Genomic DNA, 11,358 nt, shown 5'->3' on the forward strand with positions numbered 1-11,358 from the left:
CAATAGGCCCATATACATGTGTCAATTTAACCCACCCAATTTATCAAATCGTCTTCATGAGTAGCGAATTACGAGCTTTTACCGGATTAAACGTGATTTGGCCGAGCTAAATTGACACATGTATAAGGGCCTACTGCCTCTGTTCATCAGCTCAAATGGATTTCCTTGACCAGTTCTCACTGACATTGATTTGCATACAATGGGGGTCCTGAATGTGAACTGAGAGAAAATAAAAGTCAACTATGGTGGTCTTCTGAATGTTTAAACCTTTAAGTTCAAATAGTGCCCCCTTCAACAGAAGCTGCTGCTATGGACCTTAAGACAAGCCCATTTAAACCGGTAATGTACATTCTTAATACATAACATACACTGGAGGATATTTCGTATTCGCTTAAAAAGCAGTACACATATTCGGTTTGCTTTGCACTGAACCATTTAATACTCTAATGACCATATTTTCAACATGACATGTTCCTTCAGTATATTATTTCACTTGGAAAAACAAAGCATAAGAATGTTTCGAAAGGCAGTCTGTGTATTGTTCATGGTGCTACCTGTCATTAACAAAACATTATTAGATCATAAGAACAGTATAAATAAAATAAATAAACGTATGAGTGAACAAAAACACGAGATGAGGCACAATGAAAACAAGGGCTGTGGAATGATCATCATAGACAACACTTAAGGTTTGCATTGTCTGTTGGTCAGTCCTTAAGATGTCTATAACATGATCTAAATATAAACATGATCTAGGATGACATGGCATATACAGCTGATCCAGATGTATGTATTTTCTTATACTTAGACGAACGGCACAGAACCCAGACTGGAACCTCTGTTTCACATGACACAGCTTCGTACCAGCATTGATTCTTTTCACCAACTACTATATTGGCCGTACCACTGATATGTCTCTTGGAAGAGGAGTTCTCGATATTTAAGTGTTCATGAGGATCAGGTTTACGTCACCTATTAGAACACGGCAATAAACTGATGTATTATACACGGAAACAAAATATTACACATAAGGTTATATATGTATATATCTATGTGACAACAGCTCTAATATAAAAATAACACAATTGAGTTTTGAAAGAGGAATTATTTTCAGTAAAGACACTTAACAGTTACAGGTAAAAACACCTCACCTGGTCAGTGTGCAGAACAAGGCTTTTTGTATTGCTCGGAACTGCAATAGCTTGAATGCGAGATATGTAGTTTCTTGATGTCAAAGACAAAAATTCTTTCTAAACCAGACACAGTAGTACCATTTTGAAATACTGATTAGCAGTATGATTAGCAACATTTTAAGATATTTAGAATGCAGAGGTTTTTTTAAATGGCTTTGTTTACTTCATATTTTTGTTACCACTGTATACATCTTTGATACTAGACAACTAATAAAATTCGTTGCACAAAAAATTGTCTATTAAAACTAAACTGTGCAACACTGTGGTCATACCATGTCCTCAAAATGATGACATTTGTGTAAGTCTCAAAGCATTTTGGAAGTCTGACAACAAAAACTACATACTGCACCTTTAATGTTAATAAAAAAAGCTTGTTGTGTCTTCCATGGCATAGGCCCGAGAGAGCAAATCAAATCTGAGGTGATCACCATTTACTTGACAGCACTCCAGGAATTGCCACCTACACAATGCATGTGCTGCCATCAAGGAGCCATGCCACTACCCATTTCACGGTGTCAAGGTAATACAGTTTCATTTCAAACTCTCAAGACATACAGCAGTCAACAAAACATCACAATGACATTGCTTGGGATAACGACCATTACGCAAAGTAACGGGCAGTGTTTTAAAAACCTGTTATGCACCACTTAAAAAGGCTGCATTTAGTTTTCTGTAAAAACTAAAAGTCGTCTGCTACACCATCTCAGATTTCACATAGAAAAAGCACACTGGTTATACCAACAGGCAGTTAAATACATTCCCCTGTCCACAGAGCTACGGTCCCCTGGCGAAGACAAAAGTTGAGGAGGAAGAAATAAAAGGCAGTGGGGCTGAGGGGTGGACAAACTCAGGGGACATCCAAGTTGGACAGGGGCTCTTTGGAGTGGTCGTTATACATGAAGGTCTGCTCGATGTTGAAGTCCGGTGGCAGGTGGTCCTTGTGCAGCTCCATGTGTGAGGAGACCAGCTTGAGCGTGGAGAAGTAGAGGCCGCAGACGGTGCAGCGGTACATGAGCGCGCCCGAGTGGGTCTTCAGGTGGCAGATCATGGTGGAGCGTCCGCGGAAGTAGCGGAGGCACACCTTGCACTGGTAGGGCTTCTCCCCGGTGTGGATGCGCAGGTGGTACGTAAACTCGCCCGAGTGGGCGAAGCGCTTCCCGCAGTAACGGCAGCGGTACCACTTCTGCTTTGGAGGCCCACCCATCGCACCACCAGAGCCATCGTTGCTGTTAGAGAGCAGCCCGCCGCCTGGGAAGCAGGCCAACCCTCCCTGGAGCACCTTGTCCTGGAGACCCAAACCCAGCCCAAAGCCCAAGTTGAGTTTGCCCAGACCACTGCCTCCACCACCGTCTAGTGGGGAGGAGGACGAGCAGGATGAGAAGTCCAGTCCCGTGTCGTGTTTGCGCTTCTTCACACCAGTCCAGCCCTGGCTTCCTAACTGTGGGTCTGCCCCAGCGTGGGCGCTTAAGTGGCTGTGGAAAGCAGCGGCCGAGCTGAAGGTCTGCGGGCACAGGAAGCAGCGGTAGTCCTCGTCCAGGCCGTTAGTGCCGTCTGGCCCTGCTCCTCTGGCCAGCACAGAGACATCGGCATGCAGTACCATGTGCCTGTCCAGCAGGGGGCGCTCCAGGAAGCCACAGGCACACACCGGGCAGGAGAAGGCAGCCAGATTGAGGTGGGTGAGGGCGTGCCACAGCAGGGCACAGAGAGAGGGCTTAGGCAGCTGGCACACAGCGCAGCGCAAAGACTGGACACACACATGAGTCAGTAGGTGCTCTCGTACAGCCTATGGGACAGAGAAAAGGGCAAAAAAAAGATAAGAGCAATTTTACACAGCTTAGGAACAGGGTGTCCAGTCAAACAGAGCTAATTACGTACTACGGTCAACTACAATGTTGCTAAAAACCTTTCAAACAGCACCATCTAGTGAGTGAAGTGTTAGCCAGAACCCAGAAGTCACCAATGTATTAAATGTATTGTTGCTATTGTGTTTACAAAGCACAAACAAACAAGACCTTTGGACATCTCCTAATACTATTAGCCTGTGTCCTTTTGGTATGGGAACTGTTGCCGTTTCCTGTTAATGTCATCATTTTTGATAAGATGTTGACGACTTCTGAGACCACTCACCTTGAAGTCTTTGGCAATAGATTTGGTGCACACAGCACACTGCACTTCTCCTCCTTGGCTCTGGGCGACACTATTGAGCTGATCAGGTGTGGGGAGACTGTACTGAGCTGCTGCCTGGCGTCGGTGGCGCACCATCTTGGACTGACTGCAAAACTGCTGCTGGCACATGTCACAGGAGAATAACAGGATGCCCACATGCGAGAGAGCGTGAGTGACGCTGGCGCTGTGCTCAGGGAAGGCTGTTCCACACACACGGCACTCACCCGCCTCTGTCAAGTGCGTCTCTGCGTGGGCCCGTATGGCAGTGGCGTCTGCTGGAAGTGCCTGCCCACAGGCTTTACACCTTGCTGCTGCCACCATGCCTGCCTCTCTGGCTGGATCAACTGCTCCACTGCTGTCATTCCCACTGCCATTCTCAACAAATACCAGATCATCTTCATCCTCCTCTTCGTCATCCTCCTCTTCCTCCAGGTAGCGCTCCTCTTCGTCACTCAACTCAATGATCTCCTCGGCCAGCCCTCTCCATTGCTCCGCCCCCTCTGGTTGCTCCCCGGCCTGCAACGCCCTCCTGCTCTCCTCAGCCTCTTCCTCTTCAAAGATGGTGGACACCCTTCCATCTCCCTCAACCGGTCCCATCTGCAGGCCGTCCAGGGGCTCCCCGCAGGAGGAGGACGGGGCGCAGGTCTCACTGCCGAGCTGGGCCGAGGAGTCCGGGAAGGAGCAGGACTCCGGAACTCTGCTCAGAGTGACGCTGGTTACGGTTACCGTTTTAGTCCCACCACTGACCACTGCTTGCGTGTCTTCCATCTCGCTCCTCCCTTTCTGTGTCCTTTCTTCCATACATCCCCTTACTACCTCCTCTTCTTCTACTTCCATCTTGAGCTGCAGAGGGAGCACTGGGGGACACTCTGTCCCTTGTGAGCAGTGTGCATTTGAGGCAGGCTTGCTGTCTGGTGCTGGGCTGTACTCGATATGTGGCTGTGTAGCCTCAGCCTTGGGCGACAGCGAAAACGAGTGGGACGTGACGTGGGGTTGGCCCGACCTGCAGGCCCTGCCCTGAGGGAGCGGTGACGGGGTGACGGGAGTGGGGACAGCCGAGGAGGAGAGCGAAGAGCAGGATGCAGCAGAGGAAGAGCAGACAGAGGCGGCCATAGCACTGGCTGAGGCTGCCTCAGGATCCAGGTCGTTGCTACACTGCCCCATGGAAGAGCTCTGCAGGTCAGGGAAGGTGTGATGGCATGCCTGCACCAGCTCCCTCACGCCCAGCCTCTCAGCTAGCTCATACAGCACCCTCACATCAATGAGGTCCGTGAACACCTCACCCGTGTAGATGAAAGTGAGCACCTTCTCAAAGTTGGTTGCAGACACAAAGTCCAGGGAGAGACTGGAGCGTGGGCCTTGAGAGAAAAGACTGTGGAAGTGTGTGCATGAGCAGGCCAGGACAGCCCGGTGGGCTGGAAAGGATCGCCCACCCACCTGGAGGACCACATCGCAGAGAAGACGGGACAGGCGGCAGCGGTTGAGTTCAGAGAGGAGACGCTCCGCATGACTGGAGCCCTGCAGTCTGATCCTCATACCTGCCGCTCTGGCTGAAAGGTATGTCCTACTGGAGCAGAGAGATCAAATCAACATAAAGGCACATGCAAATAGTATAATGTATAGATAGAGGCTACAAACACAGTCCTTTAATTTTTTAATTTCTACGAGCTGGTCTGAACTACCTCTAAACTGTGACAAAATAAATCTTATATCCTCATATATTTGTCTACAGTGACATTTGAAGTGGAGATACACACACTGGCCAAATGGGGATACTGAATAAGACATGCACTTCTTCAACATGTATCACAGCTCATTTTAAGAAAGGTGAGGATAGCTTACGCTTTCGTCACCCATTATGTCCGGTCCGCATCAATTTTGTAAAAAAATACCCGCTTAAATTAAAATCTTTCCTGACTGGTAAGGTGCAACACGTTGAGCAAGTACCTAGCTAACTGACAAGGAACAATACTAGCTAACATAATTACTTTAACAGTTCAGCTATAACTTTGTTACGCTACGTATGTTTTGCATTACGCTAAATAACGTTATATTAACATGCTATACATGAAATACCATTGAGACAACTGTCCCTGTAGCTAACTTAAGTTAGCTTACTAACGCCAGCAGCATCTCAAACATTAGCTTGCCAGATAGCTGGCTAGGTACTCGATTGTTGTTGAATGACAAGCTTTTCAACCCGATGCAATCGACTACATTTCTGGCGATAACATCACTTTATTTTTAAGTTAGCCATCACAGTTACATTATTTTGGTACAGATAAATAAACCAGATATTAGGTACCCAGCTACCTATTTAGCCTCGCCGGACGAGTGTAAAGCTAGCTCCCACAAGACCCAGATAACATCGTGCTGATAATGATTGGCTGAGTTAGCCGCTAGCGTACATTGGCACCCCAGTTTGCCACCTTATAGTACGCTAGTAAAGGGATGGAAGCGGAAGCAAGATTACTAACATAACAAAGGCGAATAACGTTTGCTAGCTGAACTAACTTACTTCTAATTCGCTTCCATGGCAATAGGAATCATGGCCATTGTCTACCAAATAAACGGACAGGTAACGTTGATTTTTTACTTTGCAAGAAATATTTACATTGGACCTGATTTGTCATTCAAATAAAGTTACGAATAACCAGTTAGCTAGCAAGCTAACATCCATAGCAAATAAACTAGCCAGCCAGCTAATAAAATTGCTACAACCGCTAGCTAACTTGCCAAACTGTAAAATAGACAAACTGGTGCTGTTTACCCATACAACTAGAGGAGCATCAATATCCAACAGTTATCTTTCCCCGTGGTTGCCACAACAGCAGGCTGTTGATGAAGACGGCCCACTTTTGAAGCAGCGGGAACAAGCAAACTATGCTTGTGCCACTGGATGAGTGGATGACCGACCGAGACTTGTCAGTTCCACTGCCCCTGCCCCTTCATTTAGTAACACTTCAAAGACTTTGACTTCTGATTGCCATTCATTCAGAAGTAGCCTACTCTGCCGCCTAGTACCCAACATGTATTTCTTCACGACTATTGCACTTTATTTCTAAGACACTAGCATTTCAATAAGATATCAAACATAATGGTTAGGCTAAATGATAACTGGAATAGAAAGTTTTGAATCAGAACAGCAGACCGAGTAACACATTCATTTGTAGGCTAGTATCATGTAGAGATCAGTGGTATCATGATTAGACTGTCTAATCATGATACCACTGATCTCTTCTGTTACAGTTATAGTCATCATAAAAGACCAACTTTTTTCACCAATTGTAGCGCACTGTATATCGTCTCAAATGCCTAATTAGAAAACGTATGCAGAAGAGGGCATATACAGATTCAGTCGCAAAAAATCTAGACGTGTATTTTCCCATCCCTCATTATGGGTTATTGCATTTGTTTTGGCATTTGTCATGTAACGGGTTAGATTTACACTTCTTAAAAATAATTTGTATAGTTTTGGAAATGTGTCTTTTATTCGGACTGCTGGTCGCGCAAGCTTCACGGCTGTTGTCTCAGGTAATCATTACTGTAATATCCTCTTTTCTGTTTAATATTTGTATGGAGAGAGGTCATGTATTCCGTTTTATTACTTGTCAAGATATTATCTATATTCAAATAGACGTAGTGATGCGTAATATACTACACATAAAGTGAGAAAATGAGCAAGAATTAATAAAAACAGTACCAAACATATATTTGAAAAGGCAAAATAATTTACATTTATATGTGTTTGTAATTTAACAATGTAAAGACTGACATCCAATGTTAGCCAGAGAATTGTCATTTAAGTGTTTATTGAACCCTTTGACAAAATACAAAGCAAAAAATGATGGTATGATGTTTTTTGTGTCACATTTATATACACCAGGGGCCGTATTCACAAAGCCTTTTATCTTACCACTAGGAGTGCTCCTAACTCGCGCTAAAACCTTTTACGTAGGAGTAATTTCTTAAAAGTGATTCACAACGGCTCTGAGACCTACTCATACTAAGGATAATACCAACTCCTAAGCTTAAGATAAAAACTCCGTTGCTATGGATGACGTCCATTCTCATGCACGAGTTTAGAAGCGGTGCGTACGGTGATTGGTTGCTGACAGGCGCTCTCATTCAAAACTCAGTCCTAACATCCCCCTAAGGATCCCACTAAATCAACAGAAAATAAGAGAATAACCTATGCTTCAAATGAAGCCATATTAAATAGTTATGGATAGTGCACTTAGCAGAATGCACACGCATGATGACAAGTTTGTGCATCCAACGTGAATGACGCTTTGCACGTTAGAGAAAGAGAAATTGCCGAAAAAAACACGGAAATTGCATGAAATCAAGGAAGTAATAATTAAAGCTCCCTGCAAACTATTAGGTAATCGGCATATTTCCAGCCCTTAAACACTTCAAATATCAGTCCATACGGCTCTTTAAGTCCTCCTGTCATAATGGACGAAACGAGGGCGAGACGTAAGAGAAAGTCGAACTGGTCCCAGGACCAACTGTCCATGTTGGCCCAGAGTGTGCTGGAGAGGAAGGGAGTTATAAAAGCTAAATTTGGCTGTGGGGTGACCACAAAAAAAGAAGCGTGAGGCATGGGAGGACATATGTGTTAACATAAATGCTTCATTCCCTGCCGTGTGTCGCTCTGTCGATGACTGCGAGAAGCGGTGGTATGCGCTCCAGTCACAATGTAGGATGGAGATTGCGGAGTGGACTTTAAAAGAGCCGTCGCGGCTACAGGTATTGTGTCACCAAAATAGGCCTCATGCGTATACTTGCATGTTGTAGTTCAACTGTGCTCCCGGTTGTGGATTGAGGAAGGGTGTCAAAAGCCATGTCTTGCATGGTTGCCACTGTCACCCAACAAGTGGCATCCAGCAGGTACATGGTGCCGCTCAAAAAGCTGGCGCAGACCGCGCTCTCCATTAAAATGCGCGAATCGTGAGTAGATCCAGGCCACTTCGCAACAATATCCATGATTGTGAAATTTGGATCAAACACTATCTGTGTATTAATTCAATGTACCTTTTTGCGGTTTACAAAGACGTCCTCATCTCTGGATGGAGCAATTATTTTAATGTGTGTTCCATCGATGGCACCCACGACACCGGGCATTCCTGCAAACGCCATGAAATTGACCTTGATCCTTTGAAGTAGGCGATTGTCCATAGGGAACCGAATAAACTGTTGTACAATGTGTGGTCTACAGAGTGCGGTGATTGTTTGATGAATGAATAGGCTTACTGATGATTGCGATATTCTGAAGTCGTCTGCGTTGCAAAGTTGCATTTTCGCCGTAGCCAAAAATCTTAATGTTATCAAACATTTAACTTCCGGACTGATTGGGTTGTTTCGGATAGTTGGAGAGACGTGATTGCATCCCGCACTAATTCTAGTAAAATGTTGATGCCTTCACGGTTTAAACGATATCTTCTCAACAATTCAGAGTCGTTCATTGTCTCCAACACGTTACGTCTGGCTTCAGCCATTTTAAGACTTTTTGTGAATAGGTCTTAGTGACTTAGGAGTCCTCATGAGGAGTTTTAAGCTGTCCTAGACTTAGGTGCTACTTTTAGGGATAAAATATTTTGTGAATTGCTCTTAGTAAAAAAAAATAGGAGTCCTAAATTTAAGACTGACACGCCCATTATTTTTAGGAGTTTCTCCTAAATTCGCCACTTATGAGCTACTTTTAGCCCTAAGATTCTTTGTGAATACGGCCCCAGGTCTTTATAGCAATTTATTGATCACAAAAAATATATAGCCTATATTATAGAAACAGAAATATTGTTCATTGCATTTGCAACATTTTGGAATATTGGATTGATTATTTTCTTTTCAAACAGGAACTTTTTTATAACCTTTTTATTTTGCCTTGACGTTTCATAATTTCGTAGTTTTTGGCGAAACAGTTTTCCAATTTATTGACATGTGTAAGCTGAAGCGCCCTCTATAAACGAAATTCAGGCAATGAATTAGGAGTTCTGCAACTAGGCCTGTAGACCTTTTTCTTATTCCAAAGGCCGTATCAGTATTAGTATAACCTTGACTGATTGATTGCACTGCATTTTCACCACAGACTCAAGGGTGTAATATGTTCATGTATTTATGTGTATGTTGTGTTTTTCTACCTTTACCATACTCACCCATTGATATATTTACACTGACCATGCCCACAGATCCTTTACCATACTCTCCCATTGATATATTTACACTGACCATGCCCACAGATGCTTTACCATACTCACCCATTGATATATTTACACTGACCATGCCCACAGATGCTTTACCATACTCACCCATTGATATATTTACACTGACCATGCCCACAGATCCTTTACCATACTCACCCATTGATATATTTACACTGACTATGCCCACAGATCCTTTACCATACTCTCCCATTGATATATTTACACTGACCATGCCCACAGATGCTTTACCATACTCACCCATTGATATATTTACACTGACCATGCCCACAGATGCTTTACCATACTCACCCATTGATATATTTACACTGACCATGCCCACAGATCCTTTACCATACTCACACCCATTGATATATTTACACTGACCATGCCCACAGATCCGACTGTATGAACTATGGGCACTTAGGATTGCTACCTTAGGTATTACAAATAAATTAATTCAGTGAAATTCTGGTGGATACTTTCCCAACTGTCTATTGTCGTTGATTCAGTTTTTATTTTCCTTAAGTGTGTTCCACACATGCAGTCTATTCCAGAACATTATCTTCATGTGGTATGAATGGGAGCAGGGGTCGATATTCAGGAAAATCTGTACCATCAAGACCTAGTAACATTTAAGAGAAAATGCCTGTATGGCTGTGTTATAAAAGAAAGCTGTAACATTGCAGGTACAAGCACATAAATCCATCTGCTGCCATCTGCTGGACTGTCCCCATCTATTCCAGCATTGCCGAGGCATGTGTGAAAAAGTGCAAAAGGAAAATGTTCCTGAATGTAGCTGCAGGTTAGTCTGGGAAGTCCCGCCCCTCTTCTCCGGCCAATTTGATTTAGCCTCTGAAGGGGGTCTGGCAAACTTAGGATAGCAGTTCACTTCAAAATTTCCAGAATCCTTGGAGCCAATCACAAACTGGCTTTTGGCTACCTGGCGCGCCATTGGCGGATTTAAAATAACCACGTCTACCGTAACAAAAGCGAAACTTAAGAGAAAAGCACAGTAAACTATATACTGCTCTCGCTGCTGTCTTGGATGATTTCAAAGGCAAGTTTTCTTTGAAAATAGAACAGAAACCTGCTCTGGAACAATTCATACAGAAAAAAGATGTGTTTGCTTTATTACCGATCGTTGTATCGTTGTATAGTATCGTTGGTCTGATTGGTTAAAGGCGTGTCCAATAACGTGAGTGAAGTGGATCGCTGATGAGTAGTTTGCCAGACTAAATGAGCAAATGAAATGCAGTGAAGGGGCAGGGAATTCCCAGACAAGCTGCAGGTATGAATAGTGCAAAATCACTTAGCGGTGCGTTATCCCAGTAATTTACCAGAAACTGTGTGTGAAAGAGGCTTCAAAGTTGTCTGTCTGTGTGATGCATGATGTGAATGAAAAGGCAAAACGCAGAGTCGGGCATAAAAATACTGAGTACTTGATTATTATGGAAATGCAAACATTTTGTACTTATTGTAATGCGTTGTATGAAAACAGATTTTTGCACACATGGTGATAATACTGATATTACATTGAGATCAGTATCTGAAAACTCATTTTGTTGGTTATATTAATATCAGTGATTGTGTTTGTAGATTTCAAAGAAGACAACAGAGGAAGTGTGTTCTATTATTTCTGTCTCTCTCGCTCTCTCTTCTATCTCTCTCTCTCTCTCCCACACACACACACAAACAAACACACACACTCATATAGTTGTTCACAAACTAATCTGATTTCTCTGCCAGTTCTCCAGATCCATGTATGCAATATCCATGTCTGTACATTTAAAACA

At 43.7% G+C, this 11,358-nt stretch overlaps 1 protein-coding gene across 1 annotated transcript; it reads right to left on the bottom strand.

Moving 5' to 3' along the window:
• Nucleotides 1-1,802: 1,802 nt before the first annotated feature.
• zbtb39 (zinc finger and BTB domain containing 39) lies at nt 1,803-6,228 on the bottom strand. Its single transcript, XM_080853402.1, has 3 exons — nt 6,130-6,228; nt 3,321-4,923; nt 1,803-2,976 (listed from the first exon to the last, which is right to left on the bottom strand). Exons 2-3 carry the CDS (start codon nt 4,893-4,895, stop codon nt 2,041-2,043), a joined length of 2,511 nt encoding a protein of 836 aa, XP_080709528.1. The 5' UTR covers nt 4,896-4,923; nt 6,130-6,228; the 3' UTR covers nt 1,803-2,040.
• Between the last annotated feature and the right edge of the window lie 5,130 nt (nt 6,229-11,358).

The sequence above is a fragment of the Sprattus sprattus genome (genome assembly GCF_963457725.1).
Source record: "Sprattus sprattus genome assembly, chromosome: 16".
Lineage (NCBI taxonomy): Eukaryota > Metazoa > Chordata > Actinopteri > Clupeiformes > Clupeidae > Sprattus > Sprattus sprattus.

Excerpts from the sequence above, each read along its gene's own strand:
- zbtb39 (XM_080853402.1), bottom strand. The coding sequence starts at position 4,895 with ATGAGGATCAGACTGCAGGGCTCCAGTCATGCGGAGCGTCTCCTCTCT. Across the intron at positions 2,977-3,320 it reads CTATTGCCAAAGACTTCAAG|GCTGTACGAGAGCACCTACT; the intron begins GTGAGTGGTCTC and ends TCTGTCCCATAG.